Source organism: Passer montanus, unplaced genomic scaffold, assembly GCF_014805655.1.
Source record: "Passer montanus isolate IOZ18808 unplaced genomic scaffold, ASM1480565v1 scaffold39, whole genome shotgun sequence".
NCBI lineage: Eukaryota > Metazoa > Chordata > Aves > Passeriformes > Passeridae > Passer > Passer montanus.
In genome coordinates this window covers 7432169-7457926 of record NW_024368707.1, presented here as the reverse complement: position 1 = coordinate 7457926, position 25758 = coordinate 7432169, and the positions used below count along the sequence as shown (strand labels likewise).

At 51.8% G+C, this 25758-nt stretch overlaps 2 protein-coding genes across 6 annotated transcripts; one reads left to right on the top strand and one right to left on the bottom strand.

Moving 5' to 3' along the window:
- Positions 1 to 1334: 1334 nt before the first annotated feature.
- LOC120506487 (basic proline-rich protein-like) lies at positions 1335 to 6914 on the bottom strand. The gene is made up of 2 exons (XM_039718127.1): positions 6396 to 6914; positions 1335 to 1640 (listed from the first exon to the last, which is right to left on the bottom strand). Exons 1-2 carry the CDS (start codon positions 6912 to 6914, stop codon positions 1521 to 1523), a joined length of 639 nt encoding a protein of 212 aa, XP_039574061.1. The 3' UTR covers positions 1335 to 1520.
- Positions 6848 to 19385, top strand: LOC120506486 (PILR alpha associated neural protein). Of its 5 annotated transcripts, none has more exons than XM_039718122.1 (6): positions 6848 to 7191; positions 13480 to 13548; positions 13691 to 14277; positions 14413 to 14494; positions 14730 to 14957; positions 15102 to 19385. In XM_039718122.1, exons 2-6 carry the CDS (start codon positions 13532 to 13534, stop codon positions 15121 to 15123), a joined length of 936 nt encoding a protein of 311 aa, XP_039574056.1. In that variant the 5' UTR covers positions 6848 to 7191; positions 13480 to 13531; the 3' UTR covers positions 15124 to 19385. The 5 variants fall into 5 exon arrangements, with proteins under 5 accessions (XP_039574056.1, XP_039574060.1, XP_039574059.1 ...); XM_039718126.1 differs by having other exon boundaries at positions 13480 to 13576; positions 13659 to 14277; XM_039718125.1 differs by having other exon boundaries at positions 6849 to 7191; positions 13480 to 13576.
- The last annotated feature ends 6373 nt before the right edge of the window (positions 19386 to 25758 follow it).

The window sequence follows — 25758 nt, the reverse complement described above, 5'->3', positions numbered from 1 at the left end:
TTCTTAAATCCCTGCATGCCTCCCCTCCTCTACTGCATTAATTTTTACAAAAAAATGACTTTACTATCTGCTGAATCATTAACCATCGCACTTGTCAAGAAATGCATCCCTGATGCAGGCAGGGTATGGCCATAAAAAGATAGTTTAAACGCTCCACAAGGATAGAAATGTTTATAGTGCACCTTAAGTACCTCTTCGTGGGTGTGTGAGTTACAGCAATGCGGTCATTGTCGAGGGCACGGTTCCTGTGCCAGGTGAGAGAGAATAGAAACTCATTTGGGGGTCATTTGGGGAAAAAAACACCCACACCTTCAGAGCTCTTCTCATCCTGTATAAATCACACGGTAGGCAGAGGTGAGTTGTGAGGGGACTGGGAGGAGTGCAGTCAGCATGCATTGCAATAAGCAATATTAAGCTGTTTGGCCAAGAGTTTCCAGTGCATCACCAATTTCCTCATGGCTGGCTCCTTCAGAAACCCACAATGATTTTTCATGAAAGAAAAAGAGGCAACAAACTGATGGGAGCCTGATACAATCTGTGCAGCGTGGTTTTGGGATGTTAAAATCGTGGAGCCATCAGGGCAAGTTTGCACTCCAGCACGTGATTGCCAGCAAGAGATTTGGTCTTCAGCTGGATCAGTTGAGCACATATCAAAGGCAGTTGACTTGTGCTTTGCCAGACTTCTGTAACATCTTGAAATAAGTGTAACATCTTGAAATCTTCATCTGGGTAAAGTCTACAGTTGTTAAGGTTTTACTTGCCAGTATCAACAACTCTCTTCTCTTGCTTTGACTCCAGTTCTTGTCACACAGCTGCTGTGGCTGAGTCACGGGGAAGGCTCCTTTGGGGTACAGTTCTGCTCCAAACACAATTTCAGAGCTAGAAAACATAACCCATGGCCGCCTTGAGGGGTTGGATTGTTGTCTCTCAAGCTCATTTGTACAGCTCAGGGTCATCCTCTTCAGTCCCTAAGGCTCCTTTAGTTTTGGTCTCCCCACTGAGGCTGCTGACAGAAGGACGGAACAGTGTGGACAGCGATGGTCAGTGTGAAAAACTGAACTTCTAACACTAATGATCGTGCCACGAAGATTAGGTGGACATCACTTACAACTAATTCCAGGTATAAGGACCAAAAGAGGTCAGAGTGTTTCTCTGAGTGCCAGAGAAACAAACACGTGCCCTGAGAGGGGAGGGCACCCAAACCCTCAGTCCTGCTCTTGTAGGGCACATTTTCATTTATGTGCTCTGACCATCTTAGCTTTGAGATGTCACAGTCTCCTTTGCCTCAAAAATCTGAAGCTGAGCAAAGAAACTTCTCTGTTCATCCTCCATTGGTAACTGAGCGAGGGCACAGTCCATGAGCTCTCCTAGGAAAGTGCCTCACACCCAGTGGCTCAGGGCATTGCTGGAAGCTACCCTGGGTCCTCAATGAACGGAGCAGTGAGGAGCATTTCCTACACTCAAGTCGGGTAAAATGGGACCAAGACACATTTCATCCAACAGGCATTTCTTCAGGAAGATCATGATGACCCAGGGAAGCAGGAAAGTCTGTCAGTGTGTATTCTCAGAGCCAGCAATATTTGGGCTTCTCCATACAGCAGGATGAAAGGAGAGGCAGGGCAGGTAATGTTGGCTGAGAGCTGTGAAGGCAGATTACAGGGCAATATTGACAAGGGCACCATCTCCTCCCTGCTCTTCCCTCCCTGTTTCTGTATTTAGGCCTGATTCACCGTAGCCTCACACCTGCTGTCTTCACTTACACCAGTGCAGGGTGCATTCAAATCAGGTTCAAACGTAACCCTGCTGATTTGTAGTGTTTTATTACTCTCTTCCCCACCCCCTTGCCGGCTCCTTCCATCTCAGTTTTATCTCTCTATCGATCTGTTTCTCTCACACTCTCTGACACGCTTGCTGCCTTTCATTATTAGTTAGATAAAGCCTGGCAGCCTGAGCATCCTAGCTACATGATGCTCCCTCTGGCTCCTTCTCCACTTTGGTCCCAGCTCCTGTGTCCTGTGTGCTGGGTCCCCATGTTTTTGTCTGCTCCTTTTTTATCCTGCATCAAGGGCAAAGACCAGAAGGTCCTTTCCATGATTCAGATCCTGTGCTCTCCAGATGAGAAGGTCATTGTCTTCATGAGTGCAAAAGTCATGGGTAACATCTCCACAACTTAGCAAAACTTTGGCCTCATCCCTAGATTGGAGTGCTGGGTGTTGAAATTAAATCCCAGCCTCCCGGAGTCAGTAACTTCTGTGCTTTTGCTTTCCTCACAAAGCAAACACCTATCTTTATGGTCACAGGGAAACTGTGAAATGTGATTTTCATGTAACCAAAAGAGCCGAAAGTAGGAGGCGAAGAGTGCAGATGAAAGCAAGTCTGTACGACATTTCATAATTTTAAGATAAATCTTGTGACACGGAGACGTTCTGTGTTGTTATTTCTGAATGTTTGGGATTTCTGATCCTAGCTGTAACCACCCCCTAGCATCATCCCTCTCTTCTGATCTCGCTCTGATCTTTACAGAAAGAAACCTCCATTCTCTTTGTGCTATAGATCCACTTCCTTTCCTCTCTGCTCACTGTCCCACTTTAAAGCTGTAGAGCTGGGCTCATTCTAGGTTGTTCCCTTCTTCACCACCGCAGAATCCAAATAACTTGTCAAAACACTGAGGACATTTTTTTCACCAGTCCCTCTCCAAACATAGCAGAGTCACATCTCATGAGACGATTTTTCACAACTGTGTGTAACACGGACTCTGAGACAAAAACACTGTAAGGACAAGGGAGGCTGCATGACTCTCTTGGATACCAACATGATACAGAAGGCTTTTAACCCTTTAGCTTGTACTGGGCTAATGCACACGGGGGTTGCACTTCAAATCAGCCCAGTACCAGCTGCTTGAGGGTAACTGCATGGTAATTCTTCCTCTGATCTGCTCTCACAGCCCTCAGGATTCTGCAGACCAGGAACTGTCTTCCAGACAGGCCTCCGGTTGTGATTCAAAGACTCCAGAAGAGAGAGGATCCTGCACTTCACTGGGTAGTTTGTTTCTGTGATTAATCACTCTCCAGTGACTGGCTCTTGTTATTCTCTGCCAGAATATTTGGTAGACTTTTCTCCAGGAAAGGAGTGATACTGCAAGCAAGTCATGTCTCGTTCTGCTTTTTGATATATTAAACAGGTTGACCTCTTTAAATTACTGAGATCTCCAGCCTTCAGATCACCTTTGATTCAAAGTTATTTTTAAAATATGGAGCATAAAGCACTGTACAGTTTTCCAGCATGAGACTTACTCAGACACACAGAGAGGTTTAATCGTCTCCTCACTTGCCATCCTTACTTCTGTCCTTACAAAGACAGGAATCACTTCAGACTCATTGCTGCAGCCTGGACCACGGATCCTGTCTTCAGTTTTCTGCTTCTTACAACCCCCACATCTTTTTTGGAGCACCTCTTCTCAGGACTGGAAGTTGTTCCCTGTAGACATGAGCATTTTTTTCCTTTTCGTGGCTGTACAATTTGCTCTCAACAGTCTTATAAGAAATTTTATGAGAATGGCCACCTTACTGAAAGGGGCAGGTCACTCTGTCCTGGTCCTATCCTCATTATTTTTAACACTCTAACAATATTTGTGCCCTCAGTAAATTGTGTCAGAATGAACTATATCTGCTCACCAAGCACTGAATAAAATGGTGAGTCATACCTGACCCGGGACTCCTTCCTGGGCATCCACATGAGAAACACTGCCACTCAATGGTGGGCTTCCAGGGATGACCTCCTTTGTGTTTACAGGGCGTTAAATGGAGTTAACCAGCTCACTTAACCTCCTGCTCTGTTAATGTTGCATAACACTTTTTTTTTCTTATCAGCGTGCTTTGGGAAATTAACACTTCCAGAAGCCTGGATAGATCTAAGCCATCACCTTTCCCAAACAAACCTGTAGTCACATCAAAGACTGACAAGAACAAAACAAGTTTATGCAGCAAGATTAGTTTCCTCCAAGCCAGGCTGATTGGCATTAACTGGAGAATCTCATATCAGCTCTTTGTTGCTTTGCCTAGAATTTTTCAGGTCTTCTGTTTGCTCTTTACAAATATTCACAGGGCACAGTTCTCTTCCAGTCTTCTGGGATGTCTGTGATATTCCAAAGCTTATTAACCATTTGTTTGGTGAGCAGTAGGGCAGAGGAAACTGGGTTCTCTGTGGACTTTTTCCTGTATGTTCTGTACTTTCCACTACCATACCTTCAGCCGGGGTCTCTTGATGGCACCTCTTCCACAGCTTGCCACGTCTGTGAGGGGCAATTTCTTCTACAGTCTACATCAGGGGGCTCCCCCACCACTCTCTAACATTACATCACTTTTTTTTTACATAGATCAGAGCTCTTTGTTACATTTCTAAAATAACACAGCTTTCCCAACATTTTCTGCTTAATCTTTTGGCCTGCTGGATGGACTGCTCTGACCTGTGGGGCTCTGCCCAGCAGCATGGCTACAGGCTGTGTTCCAGCACAGGCATTGGAAGCATCTCTTTCCTCTGTCAGGCTGCTGTTTTTCATACAATTTGTTGGAGCTTATTTACCTTTTAGAATCTCGTCATTTTGTCAAATCCATGGCAACTAACAGACAGACAGACCGACAGGATTCTGCAGGTAGCAAGGCAACAACATGGGTCTCTCTTCCCTTAGGAAACAACAGTAAAACCAGCAGCAGTGGCCTGCCCGGGCTCAGGACTCCTGGGTGTAAATGATCTGTACGTGATCACTGCCAGACAGAAATAACAGCCAGTAACACCTGATTCCATCTCTCCCCTCAAATTTCCATGTAATTTTACATTAGCTTTCCTTTGAAAAGGGAACCAAACAAGCCATTCAATTTCTATCACGTAAGAGTGAGGTACAAGTGACATCAGCCCTTGAGCTCTCTGTTCCCATCATCTCGACAGCTTTCCTGACTCCCCCCACCATATCTACCAAGGTTTCCTTGGTCCCTACAAAATCCTGCTCTTTGTCCTCTCTCATATTTCTGACTCCTTTTGCTGCCTTCTGTAGTTTTACTCTTCAGGGGGATTTTCAGTGTTTGCGTCATTTGGATTTTCACCCTTTAGCTGACCTTTCCCTGGTTGAAATTTCTCCTCTGTTTTGTGCTTCCCAATTATACTAAACACATTCGTCAGGATTTGAAAAGGTCAGAGAGAGCCTGTGTGCCTGATGTAGCCCCTTCCAGAGCTTTCTACCCTCTGCTACTTCCAGGTGAGGAAGCAGGGAAAGAAGCACGGAGAAGGAGACAAGCTGAACGCTGGCTTGTGCTGCTCCACCATGTCTGCGCAGGGGGTTTCTTGGCATGAGAGAGTGAGGGATCACTCTCCAGGCTTTGCGCAGATGATTTGAACAAGTCCTGTGAGAGCTGGAGATGAGAAGGCTGGAGTGTGACAGGAGCCTGGCTAATCTCTGACAGAAAGCCCCATGTACATGAAAGGGACAAAAGCCTGGGGGTTTGGCGTGTGCCTGCCTGGTGGCACACAGGGCTGCAGCATCTGACACAAACCTGGGCCGTGACAGTGCCCTCCTCCCACGCCACGACCTCCCGGTGACAATAAGCCTTAACACAACCCCGTCCCTGTGCTGATCCTCCAAACACACACCGACATCACTCCCAAACATGTGAAAAACCTGTTGACTCTCCTAAGCATGCTCACAAATTCACACACAAGACTCAAACATCCTGGCATGGGAAAGCTCGGAGCAGCCTGGTTCATTGGCACAGGAGCTCACAGGAAGCTTAGTGAAGAACAGACTCACACCCTTCAGATATCTGTCCAAAGTTGGCACAACCTGTTCTGGCCATCCTGCCGTGCTCAGGCTCGGTACTTTGTGTCCATTTGTCACCTGCTTCCATCCCTCATGCAGTGGCAGGTTGCTTTACAGCTCAGTGCTGTCTCTATTATTTCTTTCTGGTATTTTTTTTTCCCAGGGTCAGTCACAGTCTTTCCTCATCGCTTTATGATGAAAAGTTTGATTGTTTTTGAGGATCTGAGGAAATTACTGTCTTGCTTCCTCATATTTCAGGCCCTGGAGTGGAAACTGTCTCTCTGTCATTGACTTTCTTCTCTCGCCCGTTGGTTGCTCAGCTGCTCCCTTCTGATTTGGTCTGTGCTTTCTGTTTGGTTCTTGATGGTGGAGGGAGATGTTCCCTGTGAAACACTCGGCCCCTCAAAGGCACATCAGCTTCTTCCTTTGATTTTGCTGTCACATCCCTACCATTTCCAGACGCATCCCATCGATCCCTGGCAGAAACGCGCTTGGGGACGCGCTCAAAAGACCTGGGTGATCCCTCAGCGGGTAAAACACACCTTGGAAGGATCCCCCTCCTCCCCCCCTTCCCCATCGCTCCTACCTCCCCCGTGTGTCCCAGGGGCTCTGCCCGTGAGGCTCGACCGAGCCGCGCCGCCTGCCCCGCCGGGGCCGCCCGTCCGTCCGTCCGCCGCCCCCCGCCCGGTCCCGCGGCGGCCACGGGGCCCGGGGGCCCGAAGCCCGGGGATGATGGATGCGGGGACGGGGGACGGGGGGCAGGACCGAGGGCTGGCATCTCCCCGAGGGCACTGCCGCGGGGCGGAAAGGCGAGGGGCGGCGGGGATGAGCCCCGGGGGGCGGCCCGGGGGAGGGGGATCCCGGGGGGCCTCCGCCCCCAAGGACGGACCGGTCCGGGGGTGGCATTCGCCGGAGCGAGCTGGAGCGACGGGTCCCTTGGAGACACCTCTCTCCATGGCAACCTAATCGCTTCCTGTGAAGATCCCGAAATAACCGACGAGCCGGGGGAGCGGAGCGGAGCCGAGCCGTGCCCCCGCCCCGCCCGGCCGCCCCCCGCGGGCTGCAGCGGGGCCACGGCGCCGGGCGCGCCCGTGCCAGCAGCCATGGGGTTAACGGGAGGCAGCGAGCGAGAGAGACAGAGACGGAGAGAGAGAAAGAGGGGCTGGACCAGTCCTCGGCAGCTGTTTATTTCAAGGCATCTCTCGCTCCCTCTCCCTCAGCCAAGGCTCAGCCTCAGCAAACCTTCCTCCTCCTCTTCCTCCTCCTCCTCCTCCTCCTCTCCTTCCTTCGTCCTGGCCATGAGAAGCACGGGCAGCAGCAGCTGTGCTCCCCCAGCCCTGTGCTCCGCCGCCCCGGCTGCGCCCCGCTCGTCTCCCCGCAAGGTAAGTTCATCCTCTCGGCCCGGGCTTGGGGGACACAGTGGGGACGGGGCTGCAGGGGCTGCAGCGGGGAGGGGGGCTGCATGCCCGTCTCCAAGTCATCTCTCCCCGTCTCCTTCCCCGTGTCCTTTCTCCCCCTTTTTCTTTTCCCTTTCCCCATCTAGGTGCTCTGTCTCCTTCCAGCCGGCTGTCTCCTTCCTCCCCCTTCCTTTTCCTCCTCTTTTAGTCGGGGCCAGGGGATGCCTGAGGTGCCGGGAGGGAGGGGGCACAGCCGAGGGATCGCTGCCTCTTACCCTCCAGCTCCGGGCTCCATCACAGACCTGTTGTGCTGGAGCACTGGAGCCTGCGCTGAGGAAGGCGACTTCAGCCAAATTGGCGCAGCTGGAGAAAGGAAACGGAGGGGTCAATCTCACCTCCTGCCTGGCCAAGGGTGCACCATGCAAGAGAGAGCGATTCAGATGTGGAGACTCAGCACTTGGAGCACTTGGATGCCCGGGAACAGTAGGAAACTGGGAGGCAGAAGATTGTCAGACTCATGACATGTATTGCAGGCAGGCACTAGATGGCAGGGGACCGGCATCCTAGAGTGCTGCTTGGAATGGGGCCACACTCACAGTTCCCAAATGCAGGGAGACTTAAGCTCAGAGGACCATTGATGGGCTTCACACGCCCATTCCCTTGCTATGAAAACATCCAAATGCAGCATCACCCTTCCAGCCCTGCATTCTGCCCCAGCCTAGGATCGTCATACCCAGCCTCTAAGTGCTCACCCTGGCAGCCTGGCACGGAATTCCTACCGGCAAGTCACTGAACGCTGCAGGACCTGCACTGACTCAGGGCGAGCAGTGTCAGCCCCCCCGGGATCCTGCTGGATCCTCCCGGGTGCTGCCACCAACCCTCTCAGCCTCAGACGCCAGGTAGAGCAGCCTGATGTGAGCCACTGCATTCCAGTTGCCAGCCTCCAAATTCAGCCAGCTCTAGGAGGTGCTGCCCCCAGCCCCACACACAGCGGGAACTCTTTCCCTGGATGGGCTTGGCACCTCCACCCCAGGGCACCAGCATTCGGATTCACAGTCCCAGCTGCCAAAACTCCTCTGAGTGCAGCAGAATTGTCTCCTTGGGTCATCTGCTGTGGGATTCCTCCCCTTCTCTGTCCCCACCCAGCCAAATACAGCAGGGCATATACATAACCTCTTTTCACCAACACCGGGGTTCGTGCTTCCTGCTGCCACATCAGTAATGACTGCATCTCTGCCTCCTGGACCATGAACTCCGGGGTGTTCATGGCCACTGAGAAAAATACAGGGGTGGTGATGCCCAGGGCATCACGCAGTGTGGGGGGTGTCTCGCTGCCAGTGCCTGAACTCGCTCTGCTCAGTGCTTGGAGAGAGCTGCTAGGTTCCGTGGTCCCAGATCACAGTCTCGTATCAGTAGCTGTCACCACAGCCCTTAGTGCTGGCTGGTAGATTAAAAAATGACAGCCAACCTAGCATTCCTTCTCTGTAAGGAGGGCTGGGTCCTCCTCAGGTTTGTTTTGATTTTTTCTTCACTATTTTGAGTGGAATCGTTGCAGTGGGGGAGCTGGGCGAAGCAAGGATTTGCATGAAGCTCTCGGTGCTGCGGGGTTGCTAATGGTGAGCGTTATTTCAGCCAGCAGTAAGTTTCATAATCTTGGCCCAGCTCTTGTGAATGTTCCATTTTTCAGGGTCATGAGCCTCTTTACCCTTCTTCCATCCCTTCCCCCTCTCCCCAAACTGGTTGGCAATTTCATTGTTCCAGTGGAATATATCCGTCATGTGAGGTCATCGCTGCATAAGGAGAGGTGATTGATTGCTTAGGTCACTGGGGCCTGTCCCATGCTGGGCTTTGAATGCTGGTTTGGAGACCTTGAACCGGACTCTGTGCTGGAAGGCCAGGCGATGTGGGGTGCAGAGGGGCACGGTGATGCATTCCCGGCAGCTCGAGTCGCCGAGCAAACAGACTGCTGCATTCTGAACTAGCTGGAGTGCTCTGAGAGCAGACAGCTTCATTCCTAGAGGCACAGTATCACAGCAGTCAAGCTCTAGATGTTACAAAAATACAGATAGATCATCATCTGCCAGCTGAGCCAGACAGAATCGGGTGCAACTCTTTTCCCATCCCCGGATGGAAAGAGCCTCTACCCGCTCCTCACTAACGCGGCTTGTGTGCGCTTGGCTTCATCCAACTGCTCTCCAGTCAGAGCTGATCTCGGCTAGGCGTTGAGAAAGCTGTGAGATTCTCAGATTTTAAGGCCAGAGGGACCATTTTGATCATCGAGACTGACCTACAGCAGAGCACAGGCCAGAGAATTTCACCAATTTAATTTCCTGCGCCAAGCCCATAACTTCTGATTGAACTGTAGCATCTCTTTTAGGAATACAGCCAGGCAAAGGCTGCAGGCAGTAAGGAATACACCACCTGCCTAGGTGAATTGTGCTGGAGTGTGACCCTCTTTATTAATAGTATTGTTCCTCATTTGAATTTGTCAAACTTCAGCATTTTGTAACAGAAGGTTACAGATTGCACTTGATGCGAGGGAGCTACAGCACACGGCTGGCACCTTGGTTCTTTTATTCCTGTGATGCTTTTTTTTATTTGGATAGGATTTATCTATGGCACTAAGGTATACAAGGAACACAGAGAAGGAGTAAGCGAATCCTAGGGCTTTCCTGGGGCACAGTAGTATGTGAACTCCAGAGCCCAGGGTGTCACATTCAGGGTTTATTCCGAGCTCCCTGATCTGAGCAGGAGTGCAGCAGGCTCTGCTCCTAGCCATTTGGTAGGATGTAAATTCCCAGCTCCCCTGGGAATTTACTGAACTGCTATGTATGCTTTGGGGCATGGCTACTGTGATCTGCTCTCTCATGTCCCAGCAGCGGCAGGTCCATGCTGCAGGAGACTTACAAAGAGGGAGGATGCACAGATGGGTGTGGAGAACAGCAGTAGGATTCATGCTTCCATCCTGCAAATGCATGAGAGCAGCTCCTAACAGATTAGCCCCAGTCTGGAGTGATGGTGGGGCCCATATGCAGCAGCAAAGAACAGTGTAATTCTTACTCACTGCTTTCAAGCACCAAGATTCACAAACTGAGCTCAACGAAGTGCCCCGGGGAAATAGCTTTGTCATTCACACTCTGTCATCTGTGCATCACAGGACCAGAAGGCTGAGTGAAGGCTCTGTACCTAGAGTGAAAGTATACAGGTTTCCTGTTCAGACTCTGGGAGTAGCCCTGTCCAGTTTTATTGCCATTAGACCTGGGAAACGCATATGAAAGCAAGAGCCTTGCCATGAGGTAGTGGTGCAGAAATCCAATCTCTCTGCTCCGGCACACAAAGGCTTCTTGAATGGTATAAGGTGGGATTTATACTCCCAGGTAGTGAGAGCATTGGCATCCCCTCCTCTGCTCTGAAGATCTAGCAGTTTATTCAGGATCCACACTGGGAGCTGCATCCAGAGCTGAACAAAGGGCATGTGTTACTCTTGCCCTCCAACGCAGGAGGGTCGGTGCCCAGGACACAATCCTGCTGCCGGTGGCTGACCGCAGAGTGCCCCAGACATGCTTTGTCTGCTGTTTAGTCAATAATCCACAGGGACATCCATGCTCCATTTCGAACATAAACGCTCCGAGCACGCTGGAATACAGCCTGCATTGCTTGGTGTTTTCACTTGAAACATTCCTTTGCTCCCACGCCCTCCATGCCACGGGAGACACCTCTGTCCTGCTCCCAGCTCCTCCACAATCAGCCCTGGGTGTGCCAGTGCAGGACACACTCTTAGTCTTTGGCCACGATCTCATCAGCAGATCAGAATGTGTGGACGAAGACCAACCAACTTTGTAGCATTCCTGCACTCATCTGGAGCCACTGTTGGGGTGGGGGCATCGGGAATCACCAGCTCGTCACTCAAGGCAGCAGAACCCATGCACAGCAGTGTCTGCAGTCTGAGGCTTGCACCCCCACGGGTGGGCTGTCCCCTGCTCGGCATCACATGCACAGGAGGCGGTCAGTTCTGGGGCTCACCCCTCCTCAGCTCATTCCATACGTTATCTGCTCCACAGGCCTGACATTTAGACAACCGTGTATGAAAGCCATCCAGGATTTGGCTCTGTAGGGTATCTCATTCCCAAGTTTTCAACCCTGGAAGTCCATAGACTGGGTGTCATTGTTGGAGCTCTCAATCTCAGCTTAGAAGAACGGCGATGTCTCCATTATGAGATCTCCCAACAAGCGAGGAGAGCGCATTCCTACCCCCAGGCACACTTCTGAGGGTAGAGCCATCGCTGTCAGGAGGAGTGCTAGAGGTTACATGTGCACCACTGCTGTGCCACACTTCCCTGTGGGACTGGCACTGAGGTCTGCCTGCACCTGGAGAAGGTCATCCCTGCTGGGATGGCACTGTCCAGCTCCACGTCTCCTGCTTCCCGAAGCAAAACAGCCCCTTGCCCCCAAAGACTTGAGCTGTGCCACAGGCAGAGCAGGCTCTTCATCCCAGGGAACTGCTGTCCCATGGTGAGTCCCAGGCATGGCCCCAGGCATTCCAAGCCGCCTTCAAACCTCTCCTGCAACTTGTGTGCCTTCCAGCCTGGGGATTCACACAAGGAGGTCCTCCATGCTTGGAATTCCCTCCCTTTCAAAGTCCAAAATAAATTCAGTCATGGATTTCTGTTGCCAGACATGATCTTCCACGGCATCGTGATCATAATCCAGATGGCCAAGATCTCACCAGTATCTGGGTTCAGAAGAAACTTGCTCCATTCTGCTGCCTCTCTGCAGAGCTGCATTTTAATACTGAGTCCCCTCCAAGGCTCAGAGGTTCAGGAGCAAAGAACAAAGAAATGCTGAGAATAGCTGCTCTTTTCTCCTCATCTTCATCTCAGGATCCCTCCAGAGACTGATCTTGCCCCGGAGGGAGGGGCAGGGCACATTAGCCAACAATTCTTTTTTTTTTTTTCTGTGAACTTTGTTTAAATATTTAACAGAAGGAAACTAAAAATATCCCCGGTTAATGCAGCAGGAGCTAGACAGCTACTTAGTCTTGGGTGCCCTTCCTCCTGGCCCCTCTTCTCAGGTGTACATCACAGCAAGCCCTGGGTTCTTCCCTCAGGAAAAGGAAGCCTCCCACGCAGGTGGGGCTGCAGTTTTTGTTCGGGGCATGGGGTGAGCAGGGGCGGATGGCAGTAAACCCCTGGAAGCCGGGAGGTGCAGCACAGCTGGCTCAGGGCTGGAGGGGCAGGGCTGGCCTCTGCATTAACTCCCTCAGCCAAGCATGCCTGTTTCTCCATCCCGGCAGCCACAGGAGGGCATGACCGTGGGCTGTCGGCATTCATGCCTTCCTCTTCACGATGAAGGAGCAGGCTGAACATCTCACATAATTTTTTTTTTTTTTTTGTCTTGTGCGTGCGGTTGCGGGGAGGATCCGGGGTCAGGCACATAAGAGCTCCCCGGGAAGGGTCGGCCAAGGGAAGGGGCTGGCAGCAGGAAGGGCAGGAGCCCTGCCCCCGGGCTGATGCCGGAGGGTGCTGAGCGTCCGGGGCAGAAATCCGACTGAGAGGACCTGACCTCTCTCTGTGCTTTTGTTGCTCAGTCATGGGAGGTGGGAAAGAAAAGGGAGGAATAGAGGAGAAAGGGAGGGATGGGACAGTGCAGAGGACATTAAGAGTGTGGGAAGGTAATTTCATGTTAGCTAAGAGGAAAGTAAATACTAAATATTTGATAGGCATATTTTTTCTCTTAAATTCTTTAGTGAGGCTGGACTTTTTCTCGCTGATTCACTCTTTCTCAGTCATCTTGGTTTACCACTCTCATGCTTCCCCTTTCGCTCCCTCGCTCTGGCACACAATGAAGAGGCTCTTTTTTAATAAATGGATTACACACTCCACACTATAAATAAACACAGGAATTAAGATTCCAACTTGTTCCAGCGATAAGCAAACAAAGATGCTGAATTCCCCTCTCGGCCCTAAGACAGGAGAGTCCCTGAGGAAGCTGCGCATGTGCCTGGGCACGTGTGCTCCAGAGATCGCTCCTTGCTTTTGTGAGCCTATGCTAAGGCATGTGTTTCTGGGGGGACTTGGCATGGGGGTGGGGACGATGCACCTCCATGCATGGGGGGCATGGGAGCAGGAGAGGGTGCACGTGTGCGTGCATGGACTCCCCTTATCCTGCCAGCCGGGGCCGGGAGCTCACCTGGGGCGGCACACGCTGCCTGCAAGGAGAGAGCCACCACCACTGCGTGAGGGGACACTGACACCCCTCCCTTTTGGTTCCCAGTGAAGAAGATGAGACAAGATCCCGACTGAGCAAAGACACTGTTGCATCTGAGATGGAGCCCAGTGCCTGGTAGGTTCACAGCTTCCCACACTGGCAGGTGAGGCGCGAAGAAAACAGGAGTGTGGGTGGTGGGCTGCTCCCGGCTGCTTGGCCTTTCAAAGGAGCAGCGTTTAGATCAGGCTCTCTTCTTCTTCCCCCCACCCCGCAGCAGGATGCCTCCACTCCTCTCCCGCATCCACTCCCTGCAGCTGTGGCATCTCCTGCTCGTCGTCTTGGCCGTCCCTCCTCCTGCCACATGGTCTCTTCGCTCGCGGGGCCCAGCAGCCCCTCGGCCTCTTTGCACCCGCCGGAGCCCCTCGGCCCCACGGTCCATTTGCATCTGGGAAAGGACCTCACAGCCGGAGCGGGATTCCCGCTCAGATTCCCGCTCGGAGTCCCGCCCGGCCGCGCCGCGGCAGCGTGCCCTGCCCGCGCGGGGAGCGGAGCTGCGGCACGTGGTGCGGCTGAGGCGCCAGGCCGCGGGGGCCCGGCCCGCCACGCCCTCGGGCTTCGAGGACGGCATGCCCTCCTCCCAGTACCCCTGGGCCATCGTGTGGGGTCCCACGGTGTCGGATGAGGATGGAGGGGACACAAACTCAGCCAACCCGGGCTTCCCGCCGCTGGGATACACCTTTGTCTCGCCGCACGGGATGGCGACGGCGCAGCCCAACTCGCACTCGCTGCTGCACAACGCGGGGCTCAACCTGCGCGAGACCCCAGCCACCCTGCGGCCCTTCTTGTTCGGGCCCCGGGGGGAAGGTAAATCTGCACTCTGCTTCTTTCACCCCCGGTCCCCCGCAGGAGCAGCTCCTTCTGCAGAACTCATCCTTGCCCTGCTGCTCTCTGGGGACCGGAGGGAGCGGCCATCACAAGCCGCGCTCCTCTGTCTCGCAGGTGTGGACCCCCAGCTGTACGTCACCATCACCATCTCCATAATCATCGTCCTGGTTGCCACTGGAATCATATTCAAGTTCTGGTGAGTGGGGTTTGGGCCAATGGAGGCTCTCACTGGGCCGGTGTCTATAGGAAGTCTGTGGGCTTGGGACCCATTTGTCCCAGGGCTGCAGATCTGGTGCTGCAATCCCTTGCAAGGTTTGGCACTCGGCCATGCTGGGTTGTAATGCTGAGTGTAGCGGGGTCCATCCCCCAAACCTCTGCGTCATCAAGGGCTGCAGCTTGTCTCTTTATCTCACCCCTTGCTCTCTCCAAAGCTGGGACCGAAATCAGAAACGCCGGCGTCACTCGGGGCAGCAGAGCAGTGGGAGGCAGCAAGAGAGCCAGCAGCCCCTCACAGACCTCTCCCCCACCACGGTCAGCATCCTGGGGCCCTACGGCGACCCCCTGACCCCCACTCCTGAGGCGGAGCAGTCCAGGCAGGGCCAGGAGGGTGCAGAGAAACTGGGTGGCCACGGGAAGAATGCAGCATTCCAGCTCAACCGGTGAGTGGCCAGTGAGCTGGGGCAAGAGGGGCTGGCAGGGGACTGGGGGACAGGCACACCGAGGCAGGGCAAAGGTGACGTTGGTGAGTGGGAGGTTGGGGCAGTTTAAACGCTGACTAATTTCCAATTCCCTCTTTCCCCCAGAATCCCACTGGTGAACCTGTGACACTCCCGGGAGAGGCTGAGCTGGCTCCCCCACCCTCCTGTCACCGCTGGCGAGCGCGGACTCTCCCCGCCTCTGCTACCCCAGGAAAAAAAGCAACCTCCTTGTGCCACGGCCCACCACCACCACCACCACCTTTATTAACTAACCCCACCGGGATGTGCCTGGGCAAACGGACGAGCTGGGCCTCCTTAGCCTCCTGCTGGGGGAAGGTTGGGGACCCGCCCTGCCCACGCAGGACAGGGTGACGAGAGAGCAGAATGGTGGAAGGGAAGACAGCTGGTGGTGGTGTGAAATCTTGACCTCCCCAGCCCCTCTTCTAGCATATGTGCACAGACACACTTGGATCTCCATGACTCTCTCACCAGTGCATGCCTGACGTCGGGGGTAGGCAAGGTGGAAAGGCGTACCCCTGTCCCCGTGGGCCCTCACCCTCCGTGTGTCCCTTCCCATGTCGTGTGCTTTGCAGTGAATGTCTGGAGTTCAGTGGCTGCAGGATTGCCCGCCAGGTGACTCGGATGGTGGCAACTTCATCTGTTCCTGAGACCTTGGCCCTCCTGAGAGTCCCAATGGTGGGTGAAGCTTGGGCAGAAGAGGCTCACAGAGCACCTGGGCCCTCTCAACAACCCATTTCCTTGAAGAAAACATTATCTTCCCCTTAGATGGAAGATATTCATCTTTCCAGTTTCTTTCTGCCTAACACTCCTTTGGGGTTTTTTCTCTTCAGCTTGTATCTTTCTTCCTCTCTCCATCCACAGTTTTTTCCCCTCAGTTCCCACCCCCATGCCACTTCTCTTGCCAGTTAAAGTTGGAAATTATTCCTTTAGCTTTCCAAATGTTTTGATCTTTGAAAGCCTCTTTGCTGTCCCTCTCCACCCCTTCAGCCTCCTTCACCAAGGTTTTTCTGAATAACACCAGTCTGTGATGATGCTTTCCAGAAAATCCGAGGTGAAGCCCTCTGCTCACCGTGTTTCTTAGCAAGTGTCCTGCACACAGCTAAAGCGTGCAATGCAGACATTGCTGGGCACGAGGAACTTGAATTTTGCTGAGCTCGGGAAGAGATTTGCTTTCAGATATTCCTGGCAGATACAACAAGGCAGCAGACAGGACTCTGCGCCTCGGATGACCAAAAGCACTGGAAGGGTTGTCATGTACTGCTGGTAGGTCTCTCCTGGAGTGCAAGGTGACTGGAAACCCACAAGGCAGTGCTCTCCAAGGACATGAGAGAGGGGTATCTGGGCTCCCAGATGAAGCTTAATTCATTTCCCCAGCTGGTTAGAAACTGAAAGCAATGGCACAAGTAACCTGTCCAAATTGGTTGCCTGTGCATGTCCTTCAGGGCTGTGGTGGCCTGTGGGGCTGGCAGCCACACTGTCACTTACCTGTGTGAGCAAGATCCATGCATCTCCACCTCTTCCTAGCCATGGACCCATGGGTGTCACTTTGAGGACATGCGAGATGGCAAATTTCAGCTTACTGACGATAGTTCGTCTTAGCTTTTAGGGACAACTTCAAATTAATTAAAACCCCACTGACAACCACTGAGGTGAAAAGATGCACATTTAGATAAGGTTGCCCCTGCAGTGTACAAACACCTTTGACTGCTGTACTGATGTCCACTGGCATCATTTCCAGAGGCAGGAAAATCACCCACAGTCTGAAGGCCCTAATGCACCGTACAAGGTCTCTGACAAAAGTAATCTTGGAGAGAGGGAAGCGGCCTTTCATCCTTTATCTCTGCATAAAAAGCCTGTTCTTTAGAGGACAAAGCACAGGGAATTTCATAAGAGGCCTGGTTCTGCCCGTTTACCCAGCTGAACCATTAGGTGTTCTCGGGTCCCATCTGACTCACTGTGAAGGGCATTTAAATCAGAGTGTAAATTACAATAAGCTTCCCAAAAACAGTAGAGATTTGGAGAAAATGACAGGTCAAATAAAATTACTGGCTTATTAAAAGCACAGAGTGGCTGAAAGATGTAGGTGGAAAAGGACTCTGGAGATCTCTAGTCTAAGCACAGGTTGATTCTGTGCTTACAGCAGGGGATATTAGTGCTTTACCGTAGATCGATCTGTTACTGAGCCTGTTCTTATTCGGGATCCATGCAAGGCCTTGGTGGACTTTTAAGCTGCAGATGAACATGGAAGGACCAGGTGGCAGCTCCTCTTGCTGCCCCATTCATTGCTGCCTCTGTTCCCCCTCTCCCTGGCACGTCCCTGCTGGGGAAGGACATCTGCAGGAGGCTGCACTGCTGATTGCTGGCAATTTGCAATACCTTGAACTGGTTGAAGTAATTTTCCAGACCAGATTAATTAGATTGTTCTTTGATCAACAGCATTTGTTGAAACAAGGCCAGAGTTTAGACTCTTCCACTTCAATGGCTGTCCTTGGAGTATCTCTTTCCACATGCTGCATGGAGAGAAGGTTTGTAAGAAAGTGGCAGGGGACCACAGGAGGCATAGTGAAAACATTTTCCAACTCTTGATGTGGGGAAGCCCTGCGCTCTCCTGGGAAGGCTTTTGTAAATTCTGCAAACAAATCAGATTTTGTTGCTTTGGGTTTTTTTCCTCCCCCTTTTACATGTCTCTGGTTTTGGTAAAAGTATCTCCAGGGAGAGAAACCTTTCATGGATGCTGTGGTAAGGGGAAAGCTGGTGAAGCTGTGTAGAGAAAACTCTTACAACAACAGAGGCTTGGGTATAATGAACATCTTTTCTAAGAACAATTTTCCTAGCCAAATACATTTTTATGATAGTCATTCAATTTCTCACACAAAACAGGTTAGATACAGGGAAACAACTTCATTGTTCTGCCCAAACATTCATTGCTATGCTTTGTCCCTGGAACAAAACACTCAGAACACATGTGGACACACAAGCTTCTTCCAGTTAATAAATAATCTCACTGGATCTGTTTTCTCCATGGCTGGAGTCTTATAAACCATCTTCCCCTACACAGACTGGAGCAAGAGCGTGCCTGAGGTCTTTACCCTGGCCCAGGGTAATATTTTGTAGGATGTGCACATGGATGGGTTGACAGCACCAAGCCAGGGCAGAGGATAGCACCTTCTTAGTCACAGCCCATCAGGTTCCCCTGTCTTTTAGTTGAATGGAGGAGAAAGATTTTTTTCTTTCCATTAGAAACAGAAAGTTTTTTCTTTCCATTAGAGAGAAAAGTGTGCAGGGAAACCAAGTGGAAGTGTTCACAATCTTGGGATAATTCTGCCCAACATTTCTATGCTATTAAAAGGAAACATCCAGGTGGGCCAAGTGAGATGAAGTGACTGTGTCTCTGCTGAGCTCCTAGAGAGCTCTGGCTTTTTGAACACGAGGGTGGTCTCTCTGTGAGCACAGTGGAAAAGAGGGAGGTCCTGCTTCAAAGCAGGAACTGGAGTCTCCTTCTCTTTACCCAAGAGAGTGGTATGACCACAAGGCCAAATCCTGCTTGGGCTTTTCCACCTGCTTGGTTGCAATTGGTAGGCAGGGAGCAGATCTCCAGTGTGTGTTTCCACACCTCTCCTCCAGTCCAGTTTCCCGGGGCTAACATCCAGCCAAGAATCCCAAAATTCAGAGAGGGCTATCTACCTCTTCCTCAATGGCACCCAAGTGCCCTTGCAAATCTGGTCCCTTCATTTCCCACTCCACTTCCTGATGAAGAAAAATGCTTGGAAAGGAGTGGTTTGTTCATTCCCTGTAAGTTCTCAAACAGGACCACCTTGAGACTGTTCTGAATTAAACTGTTTAGTTTTTCACTCTGAAAAACCACATCTGTGGCACAGCCTTAGAGCTGAGACCTGCAGCACAAAAGTCCTGGGTCAAACTCCAGCTCCCCAGCTGCATCCCTGCTGATGTCCCACTGTTGTCCTGGCCCTACCTGGCAGGACCATAGAGAGAGGTCCCCTTCCTTCACCACCTGCTGGCTCTCCACTCCTCTTCTCCTGCTGTTTGCCCTCTCCCACTGTTTTCCCTCTTCCCACTCTTGTCCTGTACCATAGTCTCCTCCTGGTTCTCTGTCCCCTCCTACTGTTTCTCTTTCCCTACTCCTCTCTTGTTCTCCCTTTGCCACCCGGTCTCGTTCTGCCACGGCTTCCATCCTCCCCTCCAGCCTCCTCCTGCTCCTCTGCTCAGTCTCGCTCTTCCCCCTCCCCTGCCCTTGTGCGCTGTGATATATATTTTTGTAGGATTTCTCTTCTCCTTGTGGTGAAATATTCAAATCTTGTGGGATGTTAGTTTCAACATTTTTAAATAAAACTTTGCAAAATATTGAAAGCAGACCCCTTGCGTCCGTGGAAGGTGCCACGCTGGAAAAGCCAGGGTGGGATGAGAGGTGCACCCCGGGCAGACCCCATTGGGATGGGGGCTCAGACTGCTCTGGGGCATCCCACATTCTCTTCTTGTGAGTCGAGGGGACAATTTGGCCCCGTGTCCATCTTGCCTCAGTCTCTTTGCCGACTGAAGGGCCCCTTTGACTGCTCTCCTGCATTTCCATGGGAGGTGGTGCCTGGTGGACGGAGGAGGAGCCCTTCTTCACGCTCATCTCCACCCAAAGCTGCTGTCCTGCCTCTGGGGCTGCTGCCTGTCCCGCTGGGGGCCAGGGTGTCCGGGACAGGTGACAGAAGGGGAAGGGAGGGACATGCAGCGCTGCAGGCGCAGAAGCCTCCCTCACTCTGTTCCCCGCGGCTGCCTCCGCAATTTCTATTTACAGCCCTGCTGCCTCCCCTCCTGGCCACTGTGCTGCTGCTGTTGCTGGTTTCCAGGGCTGCTCTGTAATTAAGCATCCTTGTCTCCTGCAACTCCTTCACTCCGCAAGCCCAGCGACAATCGGGGCTGGGGAGCACCAGGCTCGATGGCCACTCCAAAGGGCTGCTCCCGGCAATGGCTGAAGACTGCTGAGGATGGGGATGGTTCCCAGCCCCTGCTCCCTCTGTCCTGTCTGAGTCCTTTGGGCACTGGAGATGTCCCTGATCCTCTGCTTTACTGTTGGAGGAAGGAGCAGGCTTCGCAGATGAGACCTGGCCTCGGACTCTGAGGTTTCTGCCCTTCCTGCTGCAGGGCCAGGCCCCTCCATATGGCACCCTGTGCCCTGGACAGGATCTCTGTGGGTTGGTGGTGGCCCCAGGCCCATCAGAGAGCAGACACACTCCTGCAGTGGCAGTCCCAGGGTACAGGCACACAAGAGGCTGAACAGCCCCTCTTACTGCCCCTGTGCTGAGTGTGGGAGAGCAAAGACTTTCACCTGTTGCTTTTGGCAAAAGATCCTCTCCAGTCAACAGCTTTGGGGCTGGGCAAGCTGGAGAGACTTGACAGAGGTGAGGATAGGTTCTCATTGTGCTGAAATTGCACTCATGTACTCATTGGTGCAGTGAGATGTTTTGCACAAACCTCATCTGCTTCCAGCCGCAGCTTCAGTCCTTCCTGCTGACTTCTCTCTGTCATCAGATGCTTTTCCTCTGGTGCCCTCTCTGCACAGGCTGGGGCTGCAGGCACTCAGCCAAACAGACCCTTTTTCACCAGGACTCACTCTCTGACTCACAGGAGAAGCTCCACAAGCTGCCCCTTATTCTTCTGGCTTCCTGAAACACCGACTCCCTGGTCTAGTCCCCTCCCCTCCTATCACCACTCCCCACTACATCACTCCTATCCACCTGTCCGTGTTGACTTCCCACCCTTCCAGTCTGGTCCCAGCTCTGACTCCTTTTCCAGCATCTCCATTCCTTTCCTGCTTGCAGCCTTACCTCCTTCCCTGGCATCTCCCCCACATCCTGTTCTCCAGCAGGGAGCTAGCACTGGGAGTTACATTCTGAATGAGGACAGCAGAGATGGGAGGAATGAATGCAATATTTTAATCAAAGAAGAACATACAAAACCTGTACAATGACTTCAAGACACATAAAAATCACCCTAATGAGTGGCCAAAAACTAAACATGAGGTATTGCTGACTGCTATGATTTCCTGGGAAAGAGAGTAGTTCAGAAAAACATTTTGAAACCATCTCCAAAATCTGGGATTCCCTCCAGCTGAATGCCTTGTATAACCTGCTATAAATTATCCCATTATGGGGGGGAAAAAAATCAGGCAACTGTCAGCTGGAAGAGTCTGTATTGCAGGGATGTGGCAGCAACCAACAACACTTGCTCACCTCCCCTGCTCGAGGACCTTCTCCAGAGTTGTGGCTGGAAGTTAGGACCCCATGTGCTCTGGCTCTGCCCTCCTCTCCAGGCCTGTGCTGCTGGATGTCATTCCTTAGTGTTCCTTTGCAGCTCACCTTGGGAGAGAGCCATCCCAAAGCTGTGTGGGCATGGGGAGAGTGGTGGGAAAACACCTGTGGGGCTGTGGGCATCCTTGTGCTCCTCCAGGAGGGTGTGGAGTGGGCATGGCAGCGTGGACAAGCTGTGCTAACTCCAGTGTGAGCCTTTGGGCAGGGGGAATGGAGAGCTTCAATCACAGGTAGCTCTGCACTCTACTAAAGGGACCTGGCTGTGTGGATGGCCATTTAATTAGGAGAAATGCACAACTTGAAACTGCCATAAAGAGTCGCCCTGAAACAAGCAACCTCTCATTTCAGCGTCATGTAAAAGAGTTGAGTAGTTCCCTTGGTTCATTCCTGCTTTGATCCTTAGAGGCAGAATTGAATCTTTATTGAGGGCTGCTGTGTCTCCGAGCGCACATTGCACTCAGTGAATAATAGGCCATTCAGTGACGCATTCCACATTGATCCAAAGCCCAGCTTTCTCTGGGAGTGACCAGAATGCAAGCAAAACCATCTTCAGCCTCAGATCAATCCTCACAAGGGATCTGGCAGGGAAGCAAATGCCAGTTCCTGCTCCAGGGCCCTGTCCTGCCTCTCTGTGCTCCTAGTTAGCGCTCCAGTGGCAGGAGAGCAGATGCTCTAGGGCAGCCAGTCTAGTTTGAAGCTCAGACTTTGTCGACAGCTGGACATACCACAAGGGTTCAACAAACAAGCAAGTAAACAAGCCTGGGGTGACTTGTTTTCTATCAGAGGAACATGGTGTGATGCCTACAGCATGCACTGGTCAAATCTGAGTTGCAGCCTGGCCTAGCTAGGGAGCCAGTTGGTTTCCTTGTTAGTTTGCCTATGAAAGGATGCACCAGAAGCACAGGCATCCACATTCTCTCAGGTGCTCCCTGAGCCTTGGTAAAGTGACACAGACTGCAGAAGCTTTCACAGCTCTTCCCAAACCAAGGGGCTGTCAGTGGTGGGTGTCCTCTGCTAGTGTCAGGGGAGTCAATCCAGCCAGGTTAGGACACAGTTTTGCCTGAACGAGTTAATTAACCAAAACATGAATGCAGTGGTTAAATACACCTACAGTGGATGTTTGTGCCAGTCTTATTATATGGATTCAGACACATTTGGCAATACCAGGATGAGTTATCTAAGCCCAAAGTGGTTTCTCTCCCATGCCTTTTTTTCTGCTTTGCCAATTCTTTTCTTATGTGACATATTACACAAATCACACAAACATCACACAGATGAGATCCAACACTCTGTGCACCCTGCGTTGGCTGGATACACAGCAGGAGCCCTAAGAGGTTCCTTTATAATGAGATTTCTCTTATATCCAGCATCAGGGCCTCCATGACAAAACTGAAGACCAAAAATACTGTCCTGGATAAATGTGGGTTTCTTGTATCTACCCACATTGGCCAGCTTACTTGTAGCTCCCTATGCAGTGCAGTAATTCTGAGTGCAGGATATGGGGAAGAGACAGATTTTCCCCTGGTACCTGCAAGTTAGCTGAGAGCTGGGACAAAAGGGTGACTAAGCATAACACTGCCTCTTCCAGGGTTTTGGTGACAGTTCTTTGTTCATACTCAGGCAGTCCTGCAGAGAGGAACAAATTGCCTAACTAAAATATAGGGAGCTGAGGCTGTCAAGCAAAGGCCTAAAGAGAGGTATGAGGGAGCAGGGATATGAAAGAGGACAGGAAAAGGCAGGGTGAGGAGAGAGGGGGCAGAAACCAGAAATTGTGGCTAGGATTTAATGATGGAGCTGGAAGGAGAAGGAGGGTCAAAGGCAGGGACCAGAATAGAAATTTAGAGCTGGGGGCATTGAAAGTGCTGGGTAAATGAAGACAATGTGGGTGAAGCAGGGCTCTGGGAGCTCATGGGGACCAGGGTGCTGCCATACTGAAGCCCCAATTTAGCCTGAGCACTTACCCAGCTCTCCTGATCCTTCCAGCTGTTTCAGGAGCTGCAGTTGAATCCTCCCCTGCCTCCTGGGGAGGGAAGGGAAAGGAAAGCCCCCAGAGCTCAGCCTCACTGCTACAGTGCTGACCCAACCCATGCGTGAGAGATGCAGGACTGTCACAAAATGTAGGTCAGGGGCTGAAAGTCTCTTTTGCAGGTTTAAAGGTCTCAGCCCTCTGATGTTTGCTCCAAAGGATGATACATTCCCACTTAAGGAATGCTGTTCCCTTATCTTGCTTCCTTACCTATGTTAGTTGTCTGGCCATCATTTTCCAGGAGCTGAGATGGAGTCCACTCCATGAGACCTACAGAGGTACCAAGAACTAAGCCATGGGGATTGCACTCTGAACAACCACAGCACTGAGACCACCAAAAACGAGGCTGTCAGAGGCTGCCCTTGTGCTCCCAGAGCCAGTCTTTTGGCCTCTGGCCTTTGCCACTAAAGGGCAAGGACAGTACCACGTGGAGCAGATACTGGAGCAGTGCCTGGTGAGGGGAGAGTCCCTCACACCTGGAAATCTATGCACTGGAAAGCCCAGAAAGAATGATGCATGAAGAAAGTGCTTAGCAAAGCTGAAGCCAAGGATGCAAATGTGAAGGAAGGGGTGAGTAGTGGTATGAACCAGCGAGAACCATCCTTTGCACCAGAAGGGCCTGCTGGAAAAGAAGTGCCTGATAACCTGACTCCAAGCATCTATCAGGATGCTGGATGAAGGAAGAAGCTGTTTTTTTCACAACTTCTGAGCTCACTTTGCATCCTGGGTGGTTGCTGCCATTTGTTTTCTTCTTTGGTGATAATTGTACGTCGTTTGTGTGCACGGTTCACTGCACAAATGATTTCACATACCCGCCCGAGCTGTGCTTTATTGTGCTTTGTTTAAATATGCGAAATTGTATGCAACTCCATGTGACGTCTTATGCAAATTGCTTCTTGTGTTACTGTGCATATTTGAAATTAATTTGAGTATGATCACAGCCCTGACTCTGAAGCCATTGTTTAGACTGAGCACTCACCCAGCTCCCCTGATCCTTCCAGTTATCTCAGGAGCAGCAGCCTGAGCCTCCCCCGCCTGCCTCAGCCTTGATCCAGAAGCAACGTGCACTGGAGGTGACAGAGCTTAGATGAAGGTCATGTTCCAGGCCTCTGCTGAGTTTGCCAGTCAGCGCAGCCAGAAACTGAGTATTTAATGGGGAAGCTGGAGCACCAAACTCGTGTCCCAGAAGGATCTGCAGACATGCATTCGTGGGGACCAAATTTTAATCCCTGCAGAGCCAGGCTAGACTCTGGACAGGGACATGCCATCCAGTGGTTCAACAACTCACCAAGGTATCCAAAGGCATCTAGAATTAGAACAAAGCACTGGTGTTACAACGTCAGGAATTAAAGATGCTTTCTGGAGAAGGCTGTTAACAATCTGCCCCTTCTGGCAGTGGATCTGCAGATATAAGGCAAATGCTCTACACACAGGTGTCCCATGTTTTTAAAAAGATCAGATTCCATTAAGAACATCTACTAAACACACCAGCCATAACACAGGCAGCAATATATTTTCTACGTAATCTCTGAACAACATTCAAGCCATTTCAGCAGCATTCTTCATGCTAATTTTCCCTTTTCTCCTCTTCTTGGTTATGAGTCAGCAGCTAGGCTTGAAACCCCTAACCTTCCTCGCTGAGGAACGATGTAGACCTCGCTCTGGCAAGGCCTTAATCATCTGTTAAAGAACAGAACAGAGACAGTCAACCACTGAGTTTCCCATAACTCCCGTTTTATCCCCAGCTCATTCACTCCACTGTGATCTGGCAGTGAGGTGTTTCATGCAAGGATTTCTGCGCTGGGCAGTTGAGTGCAGGTGGGTGCTGGGAGGCAGGGCTGGCTGGAGCTGTGGGCCACATCCCAGGGCTGTGGTGTCCAGGGCTGGCAGAAGAGAGGAGCGAGGCAGGCGGTGCTCCCAGGCAGCTGCAGCTGCTTCACTCCAGCACCCAGCCTGTGGTGGACAGCAGAGCTGCTGTCATCTTTCCCCCTGACAGATGCTCCTGGGGCATCCCCTTCTCTCGTCCCCTTTTCCCATCCTGTGCCAAGGTGGTTTCATTCAGCTGGGAGAGGGGTGATGGAGGGACCCTGGCCAGTAATCAGTACCTGGCTGGGCACTAAGCCAGTGGGGAGCTGGCCTCAAAGCTCCTGAGTGCCCAGCTCACTCTCCCCCATGCTGCAGTGTGGAGAAGCCCTCTTCTGCTCATCAGAAATCCCCTCAGATCTGCAAGACACCCAGCCATCACCTGAAGCAATTGGTCTTGGGCCTGCCTGTCACATACTGTCCCCTCCAATTTCTGTGCTTAGCTCTCGGCACGCTGGAGGCAGGAGGATGCACGTCCTCACTCCTGGGTAATTACAGCCCTACAGCACCATCCCACAGCCCCGCACAGCCCCAC

Bases quoted from the DNA above. Each gene is read 5' to 3' on its own strand.
- LOC120506487 (XM_039718127.1), bottom strand. From the start codon at position 6,914: ATGGCTGCTGGCACGGGCGCGCCCGGCGCCGTGGCCCCGCTGCAGCCC. The intron at 1,641-6,395 runs GTAGGAGCGATG...CTGCCTTCACAG, and splicing joins CCCTGGGACACACGGGGGAG to CTCTCAGCCAACATTACCTG.
- LOC120506486 (XM_039718121.1), top strand. The intron at 14,278-14,412 runs GTAAATCTGCAC...TCTGTCTCGCAG, and splicing joins GTTCGGGCCCCGGGGGGAAG to GTGTGGACCCCCAGCTGTAC. The intron at 14,495-14,729 runs GTGAGTGGGGTT...CTCTCTCCAAAG, and splicing joins GGAATCATATTCAAGTTCTG to CTGGGACCGAAATCAGAAAC.